At 41.5% G+C, this 21,100-nt stretch overlaps 2 protein-coding genes and 1 long non-coding RNA gene across 3 annotated transcripts; 2 read left to right on the top strand and 1 right to left on the bottom strand.

Annotated features, from left to right (window-relative positions):
- Nucleotides 1–4,541: 4,541 nt before the first annotated feature.
- LOC112176943 lies at nucleotides 4,542–6,612 on the bottom strand. The gene is made up of 2 exons (XR_002927231.2): nucleotides 6,260–6,612; nucleotides 4,542–5,031 (listed from the first exon to the last, which is right to left on the bottom strand). It is a non-coding gene; the product is annotated as an uncharacterized LOC112176943 (long non-coding RNA).
- A 359-nt stretch (nucleotides 6,613–6,971) lies between these two features.
- On the top strand, nucleotides 6,972–11,276 carry LOC112176942 (urea-proton symporter DUR3). Its single transcript, XM_024315086.2, has 9 exons — nucleotides 6,972–7,418; nucleotides 8,246–8,353; nucleotides 8,459–8,554; nucleotides 8,670–8,752; nucleotides 8,867–9,087; nucleotides 9,190–9,452; nucleotides 9,555–9,793; nucleotides 10,004–10,653; nucleotides 10,740–11,276. The coding sequence occupies exons 1-9, from the start codon at nucleotides 7,233–7,235 to the stop codon at nucleotides 11,021–11,023; spliced, it is 2,130 nt and encodes a 709-aa protein (XP_024170854.1). The 5' UTR covers nucleotides 6,972–7,232; the 3' UTR covers nucleotides 11,024–11,276.
- A 622-nt stretch (nucleotides 11,277–11,898) lies between these two features.
- LOC112177771 (MDIS1-interacting receptor like kinase 2) lies at nucleotides 11,899–15,395 on the top strand. Its single transcript, XM_024316027.2, has 2 exons — nucleotides 11,899–14,783; nucleotides 14,868–15,395. The coding sequence occupies exons 1-2, from the start codon at nucleotides 11,975–11,977 to the stop codon at nucleotides 15,212–15,214; spliced, it is 3,156 nt and encodes a 1,051-aa protein (XP_024171795.1). The 5' UTR covers nucleotides 11,899–11,974; the 3' UTR covers nucleotides 15,215–15,395.
- The last annotated feature ends 5,705 nt before the right edge of the window (nucleotides 15,396–21,100 follow it).

Genomic DNA, 21,100 nt, shown 5'->3' with positions numbered 1-21,100 from the left:
ATGGGTTAAAAAGCTCATCTACATCATAGGGTAGCATGACTCATCAAAGAAGTACCAAGAATTAGGCCAAGGCTTACATTGACATGAGATTTTTTATTTTATTTTTTAAATTTTTTTTGGCAAGATGCATTGACATGAGATTGCCTGCCGCCATTCTAAAAGTCTAATTTCATGAAGTAGAACGCGCCTCGTGCACGGGCCTAGGAAAAAGAAAAAAAAACCGACGGTGTGTTTTCTTTCCCGGCCGAACACGGTCGGCGTTCCCTGCCACTGTGTTCTGGCCCGGGAGAGGATTGATAATTAGGAGTTGTTGTGGGCCTTCAGGGCACCGTCCAGGGAGGGTGGATTCTTCTCCAGTTTCGGGCGGTACAGATCGTTTCTCGATCTATCTTTCTTGGATCCGGGGCGGAGGCAGTGGTGCAGCAGTGACAGTCTTCAGCTTTCCAGTGGTGGTTTCTGGCATCATCGATCTTGCGTGGTGTATGGCTGTGGCGATTCAGATCAGAGCGAGGCAGTGGAGATCTCGAATGGGATCTGTCTTCGCTTTGCTCTGGGTTCGTTTTGTGGTCGTCTGCCTGGTGTGGGACTAGCTATGGCGTGACAAGGCGGTGCTGCGACGGAAGGCTTTGGCGCGGTGGCTTGTTGCTGTGTGGCGGTGTTTTGGTGGTGCTGGGGATCACCGGCGGCAGCATGGTGGTGATGGGTGACTTGATTCATTAACTCTCGCAAGCGTACGAATCGTTGTCAAGTAAGGGAAGTATTAAAACCTTGATTATCGTACCTCGAGGATTAGGTGTTGGACCTAACCGAGGTAATTGGCGCTAGAATAACTTAAAAGCATACAATGAAAAATAAAAATAAAATAAAGTAAAATAATATTCACAAGGCACCAAGCCTCGGCAATGCTCGGCTTAGCTCACATTAAGCCTAATCAAAGTCACTAACTTGTAGCCCAAATGAGTTATGCACAATGGAAGGTAGAATTTTGTTTGAGAGTTTTGAATTGGGAATTAACTAAATTAAATGCAAACTAAAATAAAAGCAAACAACTAATTATCAAGCAAGAAATTAAAATTCGGATTTCAAATTAATGGGAACATGGGAGTGTCGGGTGATTCACACTAACTATCTTGCAAATATCGATACCAATTTCACAAATGCATGCATTTCCTATATGTGTCGAGTCCCGTATCTAGTACAGGTTAAGGCTACTACATCAATTATCCTTTCGGTGTATTGACTATGCCGGTTAAGGCCACAATAAACTCTCTAATTTGGGTATTACGCCGGTTAAGGCCGCAATATCCAAAATTAGAGGCTTAGAGAGCAAGATAATAGAGACTCAAGTAAGCTTAGCTACAATTAAGCTAGCTAATGGTTACCACACTTAAATCCTAGATGCAACAAGACCAATAAGTTGTCAATTTATTAATCTACTCATCACAATTGCCCACAACATAATTTCAAAAGGTGACAAAGCCTAGAAACATGCTTCTAAGGACCAATAAATTCGGATTTAAAGCATACACAATGCAAATTGCATTTATTAAAATTAAAACATCAATATTTATACAAGATGAGTTAGGGCTTCACAACCCTAACTCCCAAAATTGAACTACTCACTACCCATACTCAAATACATCATCAAATACATAAGAAATTAAGAGAAATGATAGAGGAGAGAGGGAACACAAGCTAGGCTCACAATTTGCTATAGGCAAACATGAACTCAACTTGAAATTAAGCCCCTCCTCTTTACCAAAAGTAAGATATCTTTGTGTTGATGAGCAATTGATGGTGTGGGTAGTAAAAGCCCTTTGATTTTCTTTGGAAAATGGTGGAGAATGATAAATTGGGTGAGGAAATCTTGGTGAGATGATGAAGGAAGGGTAAAGGAATATAAAAATAGGGTGTGACTACTCTTTTGGGGAGAAGAAGGATGAATAATGGGGTCTGCGGCTGTTGGGTGAGAAGAAAGAGAAAATGGATCTGGGGTGTGTGGCTGGTGTTGTGTGTCTAGGGTTCCGAGAGTATCAGAGTGAAGGCATTATATATATAGGCTGCACGTGTCCTCTATCAGGTCCATTGGTCAAGAGAGAGGACGAGAATCATGCCTAGAATCTGTGGGTTTAACTTTAGGGCACGTTTACTTACTTGGAAGGAAAGGGAATGATTACGGGGTAAAAACATTCCTGCGTTTACTAACATATAAAGGAATCGGAATGATTCCGGGTAAAAGAATTTCTGCATTTACTAACTCATGAAGGAATCGGAATGGATGTAGGTCCCACCTTCTTAACAGGAATCGATTCCTGAATACTCAGGAATTCGATTACGAAGGGGGGAGATGGGTTTAGGAATCATTCCTCCGGAATCAATACCGATTCCTTTCTTCTCCCATTCCATTTGTCTCCGATTCATGATTATTTTCCATTCCAAGTAAGTAAACGTGCCATTAAAGTTGGTTAAGAGAGCCTGCCACATGTCATTCCTTCATAGGCTGAAGTAATTAAACAAAGCCTTGTTTAATTGTTGCACGTTTGTGATGGCTGATGGCTCCTTGCTTAATTAATCAAATTAATCAAATCAATGATTAATTAATATAACTCTCTCAATTCATTTTTTTTTTCTCGTTCCTTTTCTCTTCTCCATATACTTCCACTAATACTTTAAGGCACTTGGATTCCGCTCCCTCAATTTGCATTGACTACGGTTGACCCGTATTGACAATTTTGTCATTTTCCTAAAACTCCATTTTGCTCCAATTTTAGATCATTTTATCTCATTTCCGTAATTCCTCTTATTTCCTACACAATAAATAAAATGAATTAATTACAAAATAATTGACTTGAAGATTAACTTATTTATAGTGTTTTATATATAATTACATGCATAAAAATGCGTGTAATCAATGGGGCTCACTGACGGCGGGATTGGTTTGCTTGCTGCGCTTGTTGTTGCAGGAGGAGGTGGTGATTGGGCCGGGCTTTTGTTCTTGGGTCTCTCTGGTGGTCTTTTGCTTTCGGTTTGCTTAGTTTTTCCTTGTTGGTTTTTTAGTTGTACTGTTGAAAATAAGTCCCTCATCTTGTGAGCGATCGAGGGTTTGAGTGTTTCTAGGTAGTGTCGTTATCTTTGTCTGGTGTCTTGGTTGTTTTGGCGTTTCTAGTCGTTGGTCGGTGCTTTCTGGTTATCAGCGTTATGGTGAATCACTCTTACACGTGGTCTGGTTGTTTTGGGACGCGGTGTCCGAACGGGTGGAAACAGTTCATCTTAATGCTGGTGGCGGGGTTGTATCGTTATACATAGGTCTGGTTATAAGTTAATTTGGGTTGGGGTTGAGCTTTTTTAGCTCATGTTTGTCCCTCTTGTTGACAGTTCGGAACGTTAGATCCAATGATATGTAACATGTTTGGTTATTAATAGATGGTTTATTTTCTCAAAAAAAGAAGAAAAGAGATTGCCTGCCGCCCTGCCACAATTAGCATAATAGATAATGACCATCACAATGGCGAGGACCATTTTAGACAATAGAACACATAGGTTTTGTATCGTGCTTGTTGATAAAGATTTTCAGCGGATCAAGATCAGGTTCCACCTGATCCAACTCCTAATGGTTTCATAATTTACATTTAGATTTGCATAATTTCTTAAGAAAAAAGGAGCGACGAAGTAGATTTTGGGGTCCTTCTTGGTGGGTTCTGGGTAGCATTTTAGGTTAATGAGGTATAGGGCAATGTTGCAGTGAAATTTGTTGTTGGTGCGTGTACAAGAAATTCTACACTTTGGAAAATGGGGATTCAGATAATGAGGTGTTGACCTAGATTTTTTTGATCAAATATGCTTTAGCTAGGGCCATTCAAATTTGAGAATTAATTATGGATGATTTTGTTTCATAATATGTATGTATAATGATACAGTGAACATGAACAGAATAAAGTAACCTAGTCAATATGGAAGTGAAATCCTAATTAAATTTACAGAAATATGGACAGATCCATTGTAGAGGATGAAGAAATACTATAAACAGTAATTTAGAATGTGTATAGGAATTCCATTATAGAAATTTACCTGTGAATATATTCATTTGCTTCCGAAAAATAGCTCAATCATATGGACTAGCAATGGTACCCGCGCTTTGCTGCGGGATTTGTTGTTTGGTAATAAAAATTTACAATAATGAAAAATATAAATGAAAATGATTTTATTATCGATCAAACTGATAACATACCATATATTACATTAATCATAATAGTGTTTTTGTGAAGAGACACAAACTGTTCTTTTTTTTTTACCACAATTCATTATTTCATTGAAACACATTAGACAAAATTTACAGCTAATTAATATGGATGAAAACAATCATGAATGCCAAAGTTACCGAGTATACATGCATTTCAAAGAAAATGACATATGCTTTTGCTTTTCAAAAATCAAAGGCCAGCTTTAACTCACATGATACAGATATGATGATACAATATGACATGAATTGCAAAGTAAAAATGATGGAATTGGAACTCAACCAACACTAAGCGACAACATTCTTGGCAAAAGACAAAAGAGGACAATGTGCATAGATTTCATTGTTTTCTGTGGTTAATCACTTACACAATATTTGGTTAAAAAAAGAAACCCCAGCAAAATACTAATACAAAGGAAGAGTCAAAGCAGTGTTTTGCTTCCACTCCTATAGTCAACAAAACCCAACAAATTCCAAATCTTTAGCTCTCTCCAGCACATAGTATGAGAATATGGAGCATCCTAGCATCAAATCTTTCCCTCCTTTGGGTGAAAACTAAACCAACATCTTCAGAAACTCAAGACGAAGGAAAAAGGAAAAAAAAAAAAATCCAAACAGTCCATATGTACATAAATGAAGTCGTGTATAGAGAATCAAAGTAAAATTTTGGAGGAAAAGTATGTTGGAACTGAAACCTAGTGAACAGAGTGAGAATGGAATCAATACCAGACCTTCAAAATTAGATTTTCAAAGCCTCTGGTTTCAGCTTTAGGTTCTTCAAGAGTAAGTCTCACCTGCAAAACCAACATAGAGAAATGGAGGCTTGATATATCAGTGTGGATTTTGATCTTGATGAAATTTTACAAATTAACAAATCTTATTAGCCCTCATAGCTTCAAGGAATATTAGAAATTGAGCAAAGCAGAAAAAGTTGAATGGAACAACCGGTAAATATCTTCCGCAAATGTATATGTGCATAGTCTTTTACCACACTAAAGACTGAGTTTTATGATATTCCTATTAACTTAAGTATTGATGCCTTTTTCCCCCTTCTGTACAGGGGGTTCTCATATGTTCACGCTATTGCTGTAGCAGTTGTGTCTTTTTACCTTGTACTCTTATCAGATCCATTTCATAAGGGTTATAGTGATACCTGATCATTAGTAGTAGATCTACTTTTTCAAATACAACATTGACATGGCTACATGACATGAGCCATAAACTTTATTAATGTTGTAATATATGTTATTGGCCTCATGACGGTATCTCCGTCTATTCATATTCTGTGGATATCCATAAACTTGGCCAGGATGTAGATCCCAACCAAATAATTCCCTAGATGAATAAGGATGAACAAAATTACACATTTTGCTTCTTTGCTTTTTTACTTAATCACTTCCTTTTAGCCATGTTCTAGAAGAGCACATTGCCTTTTTCTCCTAGACCATTTGAAACATACCTGATATTGTTTTGAAGTTTATTTGATTTACTCCTTTTTGTTTTGGACTCTATAATGTAAGGCTAACCTTCCTATCTTATGCTTGGAGGCATTTAATTACTTTGAGACATACCAGATCTACACTTTCTAAAGCATAAACCAAAATTGATAGATTAGAAAACTAAATCAAACAGCAGCATAACAACATGGGTAACTGAAACTTATACATTGGGATACATTCCTTCCTTCCTTCCCAAATCAAAACCCAATAATAATACCTCAATAAGTTCTTATCAAATTAGAACCCCAGATACTTCCAACAACAACGAAAAACATTTGAATACTCTAGACCCCAGAATCAATCAAAATTTTCAAATGATCAAACACTACAATTTTACCTGAAAAAAACTAAGCAAAAATAAAACTCTAAGTCAGCAACCAACTCACCTCAAACCAAAATGTGAATTGATTCATTAATCACAGTAACTTTATTCAACCTCATACGTCTTTCACCAAAATCTAAACAAACGATACGACGAACGATCCAAAGCAAAAAGGTTGAAACTTGAAGGAGAGAAACTAACCTCCGATCTCAGATGATGACGTGAGAATTTGCCTCCGATCTCTCTCTCTCTCTCTCTCTCTCTCTCTCTCTCTCTCCGTGCAAACCAAAGAAACACACCCGTTTCTCTATCTCTCTATCTCTTCGTGCAAAGCAAAGAAACACAACCGCTTTCTCTCTCTCTCTCCTCGATCGTTCTTGATAATTGATAAAGATGGTTTACAGGACTGTAGAAGAAAGAAGAAATCAAGTGGAGGTGATATATCAAGGTCAGGACTCCAACACCACAAAACCGTAAGTAAACCGAATAGAAAGGGCAAAAGCAGAGCTGAAAATTGGGGAAGCAGGGGAGAGAGCAAAAGAGTCGGTCTAGGAGGCTTCTGGAGGAAGAGAGAAGAAAAAAACAAAGGTTAGTGGCAGAGGCGTAAAACAAATTCTAAATGAGGGCAGAACCGTCTTTTAAGTCTCTTATGAACAGTAGTAACAGTAACCGGGCTTAAGTATATAGTATGATGATTGGCATAGAGCCACTAAAGTCAAGCAAATCAACGCATGGAAATACGCAATCACAAGTCCAATAATTGTTCTTTCGATAGCTACTTGCATGCTTGCTTTCTAGTCTGGCTGCTCAAATTACATGAATATCCTTTGTCCTGTTTTGTTTTCTTTCTGGTCTGAAGAATCTCCTTCTGCCCTCTAAGACAGAAGAATCTAATCCATAAATTCCAACTGACAGACTGTGAAATACTTGTATAGAAAACCCATAAACGTCATTGTACAGACAAACCTCCTAGTTTGACTCGCACTTCACACTTGGCACTGCTAACAAGAAACTTAAAGCAACCTCACCCCTCTGCATTTCTGTTCTCATTAGCTCATTATCATTTGCAGCTATTTTTGTCTTCCATGTAAAAACAGAAGCATCGATACAAAAAATATATATAACTGATATAACTGGAGGCCGTGAAGCTGCTAAGCTCGTTAGCCTTAACTTGATGGTTAGCTCTGAGTCACGGTGTCCGCCGTTTGACTTTTCCGGCAAGTACTACGACGTCGTGTCTGGAGATGGCTGTGGGAGGCAAAGCAGCTTCTTTGAAGGGAAGGCAGTCCTCAATCAGAGCGTTGGATATTCTGTTATTCTTGGCTTTGGAGCCTTCTTCGCTGTCTTCACATCTTTCCTGGTATGTATATGTATATGGCCCCTATTTCTCTCATCTTCTATCTTTTTGATGAATAGAACTTTGTCATTGATGTGTGGTTAAATTTTTCAGTTGAAATAAAGTCCACAGCTAACAATTTTTGGAGTTGACTTCAGGGTAAAGAATATAGGAGTTACCAGCAATTCAACTTTTGTGTGCTTGAGCTCTAAAAGACAATAGAAAAGAAAACTTTACCCTTGGATAAATCCCAGTTTTCTTGGAATAGCAAGTCCCTTCTATTGTTACGACTCTATCTTTGTACATGGGCCATCACTGTTGTTTGGGCCTATTTGGGCTTTTCCTTACATGAGTCCACTACCTCTAGTCTTTCTCTGCTTAAATAGCTAATAGGAATTGTATGGAGATATCGAATTATTGAATCAGTTTTATTTGCTTAGTTTCTTTTTCTCTTGTTTTCCTTCTTTCTCTTTTGCAACCATGTCGATCCATGGCTACGATCCCGGGGATCGTAACATCTATCAACATTTTTGATTGTATATCGATCTCACAACAGAATCTTAATCCTTGTGTAGTTGTGTTACAATAAGTCGTTGTCTCTCTATTCATTATCAATAGATTTTTTGTTGGATGATATAACTTTCTACACTCGATTGTTTGTGTTCTGCAAACTGAGTACACGTCTTTACTTTGGATTATAATGGTTTATAAGAGGACCAACTAGCCCTAATGTCAAGACTCAAGAGGCTTAGTGAAACTTAAATCATCTCACTACTGTATGAATAGCAGGACATGAAAAGACTAGTCAATGTTACATTTATATCATTTTCATTACTGTATCTGTGAATCAGGTATGGCTGGAGAAGCGGTATGTTGGTTCGAAACACACATCCGAATGGTTCAACACTGCCGGAAGAAATGTTAAAACAGGGCTTATAGCTAGTGTGATTGTATCTCAGGTACAGTCCCTGGGATTAAAGCAACCATTTGCAATTTTTCTAGGGAGAAGGGTAATTTTGGTGGACTCATTGAGCTTCCTATGTTTTGAAATTTTTATTTTACAGTGGACCTGTGCAGCTACAATTTTGCAAAGTTCAAATGTTGCTTGGCAGTATGGAGTAAGTGGCCCTTTCTGGTATGCTAGCGGAGCGACTATTCAGGCACGTCCAAGCTGATATGTACACTGTTGATTGTTAGAGTCAGTTCATTAGATTAATAAAATGACCTCTAAAACCATGGATAAATAAGAGATTGTTTGATTTGGTAAAAAAATAGGTACTCTTGTTTGGTATAATGGCTATAGAGATCAAGAGAAAGGCTCCTCATGCTCACACTGTATGCGAAATTGTAAAAGCTCGGTACGTTTGGTTCCATTAAATGAACTGATTTGATGCATCAAGTTTCAAACCTCACAGGATTTGTGTCCAAAAGCTCATAGATAATCAATTGTAATCATCAATATTTCTCTTCAGCTGGGGCACGGCCGCACACATAGTCTTCCTCAGTTTCTGCTTTTTGACAAATATTATTGTAACGGCAATGCTGCTGCTCGGTGGTTCTGCTGTTGTAAATGCACTTACCGGAGTAAACATCTATGCTGCTAGCTTCCTGATACCTCTTGGTGTAATTGTCTACACTTTAGCTGGAGGTCTAAAAGCCACATTCTTGGCAAGCTATATACATTCTGTTATAGGTAATCATTAACATCTCCCTTCTAAGTTGTTTTGATACATTTCTTTTTATCTATTCATGTTGATCATTCTGACATATTTGTTCTTCATGTATTTGGTTTCAGTTCATGTGGTCCTAGTCATATTTGTATACCTTGTATATACGGCAAGCAATGAGCTCGGTAGCCCCAGAGTTGTCTACGACCATCTGGTAGAGGTAGCAAGTAAATCAAGAATCTGTCAGGAGCCAATTTCTCATCCTGGGCAGTCTTGTGGTCCTGTTGGTGGGAATTACAAAGGGTCTTACCTAACAATGCTGAGTTCCGGAGGGCTAGTCTTCGGGATTATCAACATTGTTGGAAACTTTGGCACTGTTTTTGTTGACAATGTAAGTTCATAAAATTTTAAGACCAACTAAGAAACATATTTCACATGTTTAAGTTCAGAAATTTAGTTTATCACACTTCAAGTAACCCCCCGGAAACTTCAGGGATATTGGGTAAGCGCCATAGCTGCACGGCCGTCATCAACTCACAAGGGTTACTTGTTAGGTGGGCTTGTCTGGTTTGCAGTCCCATTCTCTTTGGCAACATCACTAGGTCTGGGAGCACTGGCCCTTGACTTACCCATAACAGCAAGTGAAGCAAGTCGTGGTCTTGTTCCTCCTGCCACAGCTATAGCTTTGATGGGAAAAGGAGGATCAGTTCTTCTTCTTACTATGCTCTTCATGTGAGTTTTAGCTTATATATATTTAATATTTTGTTGCAAAGGAATTCATAGACATAACGTCTAGGAACTTGATGTCAAGTATTTCAGCAGTAGCATATTCTGTTATAGACCGTTAGAAATGTTTTGGTTAAAACACAATTACACACATTTTGGTAAAGATCTTTTGAATACTTGAGGTTTTGATCTTCCAACTATCTTATTTTTGAACAGGGCAGTGACATCTGCTGGTTCTTCAGAGCTTATAGCAGTATCCTCATTATGTACATATGATATCTACCGCACATACATAGATCCAGATGCAACTGGAAAGACAATCCTCAAGGTATCTAGGGCTGTCATCCTTGGTTTCGGATGCTTTATGGGGTTGTTAGCAGTGATACTAAACAAGGCAGGAGTTTCATTGGGTTGGATGTATCTAGCAATGGGAGTGCTCATTGGCTCAGCAGTACTCCCCATTGCTTTTATGCTGCTATGGAGAAAGGCAAATGCAATTGGAGCAATTCTAGGAGCAACCATTGGTTGTCTTCTTGGGATCATCACTTGGCTATCGGTTGCGAAAATTGAGTATGGCCGAGTGAATCTTGACACAACAGGCAGGAATGCACCAATGCTCGCCGGAAACCTTGTCTCTATACTTACTGGTGGCGCTATACATGCTATCTTTAGCTTTGTGTCACCGCAAAACTACGATTGGGGTACCACTAAACAGATCACAGTGGTTGAGAAGGAAAAGAGTGAGCTGCCAGCAGAAGAGTACAGGGAGGAGAAATTATTGAGAGCAAAAGCATGGATAGTGAAATGGGGTGTTGGATTTACTTTTGTGATTGTTTTGTTGTGGCCTCTTCTAAGTCTTCCAGCAGGTAATTCCAATAATGATTCTAACACTCCTTAAGTAGCCACAATAAGAATTAAAATTGATTATTTCTTACATTGTCAATTGGTGCAGGGGATTTCAGTATAGGGTACTTCACATTCTGGGCAGTGATTGCAATAGCATGGGGTACAATTGGTTCCATTGCCATCATTGCTTTACCAGTATACGAGAGCTGGGAAACGATCCAGAGTGTCCTTCTGGGCATGTTTACAAATGACAGGCTCATGGAAAAGGTTGAAGAAATGAACTTGAGGCTGCGCACAATCGTGTTGGCTATACCAGAAGCAGAGAGAATTTACTTGCTTGAGAAGGAGAAGGCTAAGAAGGAAGAACCATTAGAACAAGTGCAACCATAAGAGTTGGTCAGTGGTTGAAGAAGCATATATATGACAGCACAAATGAATTTTCTTTTCTGGGTATAATGCTTGGGCATCAAGGGTATGTAACCAGGGTCAATCATTGAGCCTCTAACCCACGTCCATATTTGTCAATCATGTATACAATCACTGTATAATGTATTATCAAGCAGTGTTTCATGAATTCATATTAGAATTTGATTCAGTACACATGGAACTTAATTTTCTAACTAACTACTTACTGTTTTACTTATGTCTATTGTGTCGGCACTACAAAGTATCTACCAAACCAAAGATGTAAAGATGCATCAATTATTTATTATTGTATGAATATATACAGGTACATTTTCCTCTGTGTGAACATAGCTGTGTGCAATGGGTATTTTTTCTAGTAGTGGGTTGTTGTATAGTGCTGGTGTGCAATAGGTACTTTTTTATTTATTTTTTAATTGGAGAATGAAAATCTTCATTAAGGGCAGCGCCCAGGAAACAAGGCCAGCAAGAACTGAGGCACAAATACAACTGATAAGGAAAGTAAACCAGATAGGAATTAGAATAAAGAAAAAAACCCAGAACAGCAAAAACAAAAGGCTGCCGCCCCAATAGGTACTTCTTCGAGTAGTGGGTTGTATAGTGCTGGACACATCTCATCTTTTTATTGTGTGAAAATATCTGTGCGCAAAATTTCTTGTTCAAAATAGAGAGAGATTTTGACTGGTGTATATTCTTGAACGGCTGGGCACCAGGAAATAGCTAGTGCATGGGCACCAGAAAATCAACAAAGCTCACGTGTATCATTTTCTTTGAATTGTCAGAAAATGCAAAATTTCTGTTCAAGTGTATATTCTTGAACCGCGTGCTGAGCACCAGGAAACTACTAGTTAATGCATGGGCTTACATATATAAGAAAACCCTGAGAGCCTCATCAAGTACCATAACAAAACCATAACCATGAGATCATTAACTTATAATTATGCTAGAATTTTCACTCTAGCTTGCCTCATCTTGTATCCTCTGCTAGTTTCATCACCAAACAGAAACGTTGCTTATGCTTCTTCTGCTAGAATTTCTACTGAAGCCGAGGCTCTTCTCAAATGGAAAGCCAGCTTTCGTTCCCAAACCCAGAATAATCTTACCTCGTGGACTTACTTTCCAAAATTCAGTGCCTCTAGTCCATGCAATGTTTGGGTTGGTATTTCATGCAACACTGCTGGAAGTGTCAACAAGATAAATCTCACCAATTCTGGTATTCAAGGTACGCTGCATGAATTTTCATTCCTAGCTTTCCCTAATCTTGAATATGTTGACCTCAGCTTGAATAAAATCTTCGATGTCATCCCACCTCAGATCAGTTCCCTCTCCAAACTTATTTATCTTGATCTATCTTATAATCAATTGTCTGGGAAAATCCCACCAGAAATTGGTCTTCTAACAAATCTCAAGGTCCTGCACCTTATGGGGAACGAGTTAAATGGCTCAATTCCTCAAGAAATAGGTGACCTTAAGTTTCTCTCCGATCTTGCGCTATACACCAACAATCTCGATGGTTCAATTCCTACTTCTCTGGGTAATTTGAGCAACCTGGTTTTTCTTTATCTCTATGAAAACCAACTTTCTGGTCCCATTCCTCCAGAAATGGAAAACCTTCATAATTTGGTTGAGCTCTATATCGATACCAACCACTTAACAGGTCCCATCCCTCCAAATTTTGGAAATTTCCAAGAGCTCACTGTGATGGCATTGTGGAACAATAATCTTTCTGGTTCTATCCCTTCAGAACTAGGAAATCTGAAGTCTTTGATTAAACTATACATTGACAGGAACAATTATTCTGGTTCAATCCCGGCATCCTTAGGTGACTTGACAAACCTTACACATCTCTGTCTATCTGAAAATAAATTTTCTGGAGCCATTCCGAAAGAGCTGGGGAGCTTGAAATCTCTAGTACATCTAGAGTTGCACGTGAATCAACTCAATGGTTCCATTCCAACTTCAATAGGGAACTTGAGAAACTTAGAAATCTTATACCTCCGTGACAACCAACTTTCAGGCTCCATCCCCAAAGAGATGGAGAATCTCATGAAGTTGACTGTACTGGAGTTGGATAGTAACCAATTCTTTGGTAACCTGCCCCAAAATATTTGCCGAGGTGGATCACTAGAAAACTTCACAGCAAACGACAACTATTTGACAGGTCCAATCCCCAAAAGCTTGAAAACTTGCAAGAGCTTATTCAGACTCCGTCTCGAATGGAACCAACTCACAGGCAATATATCTGAAGACTTTGGTGTCTACCCTCGTCTTCAATTTATAGACCTAAGCCACAATAACTTCTATGGTGAAGTCTCACACACTTGGGGACAATGTCCAAATTTAGCAACCCTTCGAATTGCGGGAAACAACCTTACTGGTACCATACCACCTGAGATTAGCAATGCATCTCAAATTCATGAACTCAATCTTTCTTCAAACAGGTTAGTCGGTGCGATTCCAAAGGAGTTTGGGAGAATGACTTCTTTGGTGAAGCTGGTGTTGAATGACAATCAACTGTGGGGTCATATACCCTTAGAGTTTGGATCATTGAATAATCTTGAATACCTCGACCTGTCCACTAACAAATTCAATGAGTCAATTCCAAGCAGCATATGTAACTTATTCAGATTAAACTACTTGAATTTGAGCAACAACAAGTTGAGTCATGAGATTCCGTTTCAGTCGGGGAAGTTAGTTCACCTGTCTCAACTAGATTTGAGTTACAACTTACTTGAGAATAAGATACCATCAGAACTGAGCTATATGCAAAGCCTGGAGACACTGAATCTTTCTCACAATTATCTTTCTGGTCTCATTCCAACAACTTTTGATGAAATGCCTGGCTTGTTGTACGTTGACTTATCTTACAATCAGTTGCAGGGTCCCATTCCAAACAACAAAGCATTTCAAGATGCTACCTTGGATGGGAATGAAGGATTGTGTAGCAATGTTGTTAGAGGACTTCAGCCCTGTAAGAATATCTCAAAATCAAGTCGAAAATCTGTGTTCATAATCACTTTCGTTTCCTCGGGGGCTCTTTCACTTGCTCTCCTTGGAATTGTAATGATTATTAGATCAAGAAAGAAGAAAGAGCATCAACCAATACAGCACGATATGAAGGATGGAGAGATTTTTTCTGTACTTAATTTTGATGGAAGAAAGATGTATGAAGAAATCATAAAAGCAACCAATGGTTTTGACTCCATGTACTGCATTGGTAAAGGAGGATCTGGAAGTGTCTATAAGGCCATGCTATCCTCAGGTGATATAGTTGCAGTAAAGAAGCTCCATGCAATACTTGATGGTGATGGCGAGGATGTGGAGACGTCCCGAAAGGACTTCCTCAATGAAGTCAGGGCACTTGTGGAGATACGACACCGAAACATTGTGAAACTTCTTGGTTATTGTTCATATCCAAATCACTTGTTTTTAATTTATGAGTATCTAGGGAAAGGTAGCTTGTCTTCACTCTTGAGCAACGTACATGAGGCTAAAAATTTCGACTGGAGTTCTAGGGTGAGAATTGTAAAAGGTGTAGCTCATGCATTGTCTTATATGCATCATGATTGCAAGCCACCGATTGTACATCGAGACATATCAAGCAACAACATTTTGCTCAATGACGAATACGAGCCTTGTGTTTCGGACTTTGGGACTGCTAAGCTTCTAAATCCAAACTCATCTAATTGGACGTCCCATGCAGGCACATATGGATATGTAGCACCAGGTAAACCATGGTAAAAAGTTGCTTCTAATTTGAGTTTACTGAAGTGTTAATTAATGCCTTTCTGATCCCTCGTTTCTTTGGCAGAGCTTGCTTACACAACGAAGGTAACTGAGAAATCTGATGTTTATAGCTTTGGAGTGCTGACCCTAGAAGTGCTAATGGGAAAGCAGGCAGGTGATTTCATATCCTCGCTTTCTCAATCGTCTGACAGCGCAAACATATTGCTGAAAGATGTCTTGGATCAACGCCTTCCACATCCGTCACCTCAAGTCGAAGATGAACTGATAACCATTGCAGGGCTAGCAATTGAATGCAGACATTCCCATCCACAATCTAGGCCAACAATGCAAAAGGTTTCTCAGGTCCTATCACGCCGACATGCACATACCTATGGACAGCCAGAGATTACATTTGCACAACTCATTAATTAAGATCTGAAATTGTGTCGATCACCTAGCGATGAGTATGCACAAAATAGATGCTACAGCTATTATTTGAACATTTTCATGTAGTGACTACTTTGAGTATTCCATTTGGACCATTTCATGTCAACTATCACATGTAATGAGCCCCTGATTTGGGAGAACAACTCATACAACTTTTTTTTTGGTCGGTAACTCATACAACGTTAGTTTTGAATAATTAAATAACCATTTCCTTATGCAACTGCAACATTATTCAGTAAGTAGCTTTAATATGAAAATCGTGCAGTTATATCATCATGAACGAGCAATGTAAAATGCACTCCAAGATCCTTATCAAGATACCTTGGTGGGGTTGTTTGGCTCCAAAACCAGTATGGGTGCAAACTCTCTTTTGAGCGTGTGCGCAGGCATGCCAGCACCGTGGGGTGTAGTTGTCGGGGAGTCCCTTGACCTGACTTCTTGATCAAATGTCATGGACGAGGAGAGCACCAACCTCGTCACCAAATTCTTCTCTAGGCCTTTTGGAAAAGGACTTCTTGCCTTACGGATAAGGGCTTTGGTTGTGATCTCTTCACGACACCGAATCGATACTCGACGTTGTAGGTTGAACAGAGCAATCACTGGGAAGTTTGGAGAAAGCACGGGTTTTGCTAAAGCGTGACTTTAGCTTCGCTGGGTTGCGAGGGCATTACCCTTGCTTCACTGGTTTGCAACTAGGTTGCAAGTAGGTTTGCTCCGGAGAGGCTTTGATAATCTGTATGATTAGTCGATTTGAGAGTTGTGTCTAATTCGTCCTTGAAACTTGGTATTTATATCTAGGGTTTCGACTGTTCCTTGCCAAAGAAGGATTATTGATTGAAGTTTCCTATTCAATCTCCGCTACTTGATTCCAATAAGGGCTTGTTTTCCTTATGGATCACTGAATGGGCGAAGCTGTAACCCAAACCCAAGTAGGCTTATTTTTTAGGCCGCAGGTATCGGCTCGCTGTGCTAAATCCCCTAAGGGATCTTGCCAAAAATACTTTTGGGCTCAAACATTGCCCCCCAGGCCCCGAAATCGGGCCCGCGAGAAGTAACTGATTGAAGGGGACTTAAAACGACATGCCTAATGATCGAAAAGAGGCCATTAATGAGAGTCGCGTCCATTCGCTTTGCAAAACGTCTTTTCGTTGTATCGTTTTCCTCACAAAATCTCTTATTTAAATCCCGCAGCCACTTCAGACCTGTCACATCAGAAACCCTTCTAGTCTCCTAAACCCAGAAAACTCCTTGCTCCATACACCTCTTTACAGAAACCCAGAAATGGCTCCCCCAAAGAAGATGATCATCGATCAGGAAGAAGAACTTAACGAGAAAGCAGCCCATATTTGGGGAACAAGCGTAGGTGCCTGCTGTTTCATTCACACCATCGTCCGAAGACCTCTGCTTCTCAGACTCCCAAACCAACATGCCGGACTGTGCCCTTCACCACGAGATTCCATCCTGGATGACGCGCTCGCCCTCTACGGCCTGCCCATCCGACGTGCCATTCCGGTCCTCAGAAGAACAACTGGAGATTTCACTAGCTGGGGTGCGCATCAACACATAGCCAAAATAGGGCATTGGCCCACCACCATCAATGCGGTTGAGCTCTCATGGTATCGCAAAGCATGATTGCGAGATCTGGCTCGCCGGGACGCGGTAGGTATCACTCAGACTATTGATCTCTGTTTTTGCCTTCCGCGTGGTGGCAATCGTTCACCACTGACTGCCTTTCTTTGTTTCTGGAACACCGCTACTGACACTTTTGATTTTTGATTCGGCCAAATGGGCATCACTCTGCTAGACATCCTCACGATTACTGGGTTACCCATTGACGGCGAGCCCTACATACATGGCTAATTTGACTCTGTCTCCTTCACTTTGACAATGGCTCAAACCGGCTGCAGCTCTCATAGCGGCTCCTACCCGCGATGGCTGTCCCATTACCGTAGAGAACATAACGCGACCAGAGGAATTGCCTTCCTGGAGTACTGGCTGTGCAAGTTCATCTTCTGCACGTCCGCCAACAAGCCCACTGGACCTTGGACTTCTCTCACGACGGCCCTCTACAAAGGCCACCGCATAGGGCTCAGACAACCGATTTTGGGCGCCCTCTACCGCACTCTATACCAGGCCACCATGCATCCTTATAAAAACTAACATCTCAGGCCCCTTTTGGATTCTTGATTTCTGGATTCAAATTTACTTTCCATTCTTCCGCCGCGACGACATTCCACCGCTACCACCAGCTGACACTCTTCTTGGCCAATGGCTCTGCCGCGAGGCAAGGTACACATCCCCGCCCTACTCCGAGTGTTTTACATATCTGTACCTCCTGCACGAAATGCTGCCCCTCGACTTAGTGATTAATAGAAGATTCCCGCCACCTCTTGAGCATGGGTTCCTTCCTGGGGAGGTCAATTATAGTGATCGCGCACACTTGGCTTTTCGCCGCGAGATCTCCTGCTCAGACATTAGGCTCGCCGCAGAAGAATTCAGCTATGAGCTTTACGCGCCTAATCACTTTGCTCGCCAACTCGGGCTGATTCAGTTAATGCCATTCCCCCTCTTTGACTCTTGGAACTACAACACCTCCTGGCGGAGAATTGGTCCCCCCACTGGGCCTCTACTAGCCCAAAGCATGCTTGCATTGGTTGATCTCCCTCAATGGGCCAACGACCTCGCTCCAGTTGATGGGACCTCCGAAGATTATGATCAATGGTGGGAAGAAGTCTCTGTCAACTGCTGGAGACAATGGGATGATGAACTCTTCGCGACCATCTTCCAAGATCTGCGATATCCCTATGATGCTGATACCGAACTGCTTGCTCGCTTCCCTGAAGCTGAGGCGCCATCTCCAGTACTCGAGCCTACTCAGAGACCCAAGCGAGCCCCGCGTCTTGCTCAAGCCGGCATTGTTATCCGCGAGCCACCACAAGAGGTAACTTGCCCTTTGAATGTTTTCATTTTCTTCTTTTGCTTTAATTCCACTCTTTTCCCCTTATTCAAACTCTAATGTAGCAGGGACGTGTTTGGCCTTCCAGCAGCCGCACAGCGGATGTTCCTCCAGCCACCGGTCAGGCTACTAAACAAAAAGCTGTAGCCACAGAGCCTGAAATTGAAGACTCTTCTTCCGATAATGACGACCCACAAACTGTAAGGCCTTTCCTTCCAGAGTCTGAGATTGCGACATCTTCTCCACAGTCTAACTTAACTCTCTTTTGATCTTGACAGCTTGCCGCCGCTTTGGCCAGCAAATGCAACTGCGCTGACCCCGGACGGACCCGTGGGAAGAAGATGAACCACTCGCATTTCGACTGGTACTTCGTACTAAACGCAGCACTGAAATTTTCATTCCATCGTTATGTCTGAGCCTATAACGCTCCTTACTTGCAGGTCCATCAAAGGCCCTTAAGGCTAATCGGTGAAGGGTCGTTCACTGCTGGCGACGAAGCATCCCCTTCTTAAGCCCAAACGTGGCCTGATTCAACCAAACCTCCACCTCCTGTTAACACCGAGAATGATTCGCAGCTGCCCCAAGTGCCGGTGCAGATTTTGGATGACAGCTCTCCTGAGGCTGAAGAAAGAGTGCCACCAACAGAAACCACTTGCGAGCAGCCAACTGCAAACCCCATCCTGGAGCCAATCATGCCTGACTCGGCCAATCCTCTCGAGGTTGCCCAAGAACAAATGGCAACCGATGCTCCTCACGAGTCACCTGTTGAAGAGGTATGTTTCCTTGTAAATATTTCCACTCTGGTTCCTGCCTTATCCTTCTTACATTCTAACAACTCTTATCAGGCCCAGAATGTCGCTCCTAATGAGGAAGTGGCAGTAGCTGCCGAGGAAATTGCTATCGAGAACCTTGCTGAGCCTGATGGTGGAAACCCGGCTGACCAGGAACTTGCCCCCCAAGTGCTTGAAGCAGAGGTAGAGGTACCTCACGAACCGGTGCCAGAGGCAGTTCTTGTCGCGGAGCCTCTTGAGGCTCCTATTGCTGTGGATCCCAACCTACCACCTATGCCTCCTTCGAGACTAGAAATATTGGCTCGCGTACTTGAAGTGGTCCCACCTGGAGTGGTAGATGATGCTAGAGAAGGCCTCCGTCTCCTCCTGGGCCCTGACATCCTGACACCCGGCCCACCCATGAGAGTCTTGGAGTACATGAGGGTACTTCTCCGTGAGGGAGCCATCACTGAAGCTCAGTTCATTGATATTGACCAGTTGCTGTAGGATCTTCCCCAATGGCTGAATGAGAAGGCGGTCGCGATCGCGCAGGCCAGGCAGACCCAGGTGCACTATCAGGCCCTTACTCATCAGATGGACAACTCCCGCGACTCTTTGGGTGATCAAGACAATCTCGTCAAGGAGCTAACGCTCACGAGAAACCATCTCCGGTTCCAGATTCAGGATCTTCAGGCCCAATTAACCAGTGTGATGGCCAGGCTTGCCCTTGAGGAACCTCAACTGGAACAACCCTTAGTCGCTTTCGAGGTACTGTCACAGGAAGTGGCCCAAGCCCGCATGGCAGCCCAACAGGCCGCCCAAGCTGCTGCTAATGCGAGTTTTCGCCTGGACAAACATTTTCTCCGCCTAACTTATGCAGGCCGAAAACTTTAGGCCTCTAGTATTAGGCCCATTATTTTGTATGAACAATATTAATATTACTTATTTAGCCCACTTTGCTGGCCCAAATGTCTATTTTATCTTCGTACATAGCAAAACGATAACTATTTCGCCTTAACTGTTAAATCAGTTTTCAAAAGGATAAACTCGAAAAGGGGCAGTTACCTCCTTGGACACTGCTCTGTTGTCCACGCGTATTCAGTTTTGTTCATTTCCGAGATCATAGCATTGAATTCCCTTGATGTTCTCATTAATGGCGTTGAATCTACTTCAACTGCCAAGATCAAAAGGCTGAGGCCACTAAAGTTGGCCCTATATATACCTATATCGTAGGAGTGCAAGTACACGCAATCATGATTCCTCCAGAAATTGTCTTGCAATCCCTACTTCTCTTCCTCCTATTCTTGAAATCATCTCCTCTTCTCGCCTTTAGCCTCTATATCCTAGGCTTTATGGCTTAATCTTATTTCCTAGGTAGGCCTTACGGCCTAATCTCAGGTCCAGCCGCATGTCTTTGGCCTCAGAAAGTCTGGACGGGATTCACCGGTTCTAGTTAGGCTGAAGAACATGCGGCGCTCCTAACGCGGGGTGCCACATTCTAGGGAGTTTCTCTCTTTAGGTTCCCTTGCGTGGAGCAAAACGAAGAAGGGTAGAAGGCCACTTGAGGCCCTATGCTCTTCTTCGGTGCCCTACCTTAAGGGTTTGAAGGACATGCTTCTGTTTTTCCCCTTGAGGGAGTTGAGGCAGCTGGGCCGCGCTCGGCTCTAATGATCACCTCCATCCTGGAGGATAACTCACTGGAAGAGTTGCGATGGATTATTTCCTTCCCTCCTCTTCCAGTACCAATGGTAGCAGCGGCGACTTAGATCAGAGGAGGGTGAAGAGAGAAAGAGGAAGAGCGATCACTTCACTAACCCCTCCAGAGACAAAGACTTAGAAATCCATAAACTTTCAGAAGATCTGAAACCCTTATGATTTTCAGCCACTGTTGGCTTTGTAATTTGCATATGTGTTTGTATTGCTTTTGGCCGCAAAGCCACTTTATGAATTCAAGCATATTTCTTCCTCCATCTTCAATCTGTCTATATAATATGGCCTCTGGTATAGGCCCTGTTACATGCTTCTAACACTTATTGTCGAAAGAAAAATGAATAGAAAAATGTAAAAAATTACAACGAAGAAGAGGGATACATAAGGCCGCTACAACAAGCCCTTAATGTATAGAGTGTTGCCCCCTTGTCTTAA

This window comes from Rosa chinensis, chromosome 7 (genome assembly GCF_002994745.2).
Source record: "Rosa chinensis cultivar Old Blush chromosome 7, RchiOBHm-V2, whole genome shotgun sequence".
In the NCBI taxonomy this organism is placed as follows: domain Eukaryota; kingdom Viridiplantae; phylum Streptophyta; class Magnoliopsida; order Rosales; family Rosaceae; genus Rosa; species Rosa chinensis.
This window is presented reverse-complemented; position numbering and strand designations above follow the sequence as displayed.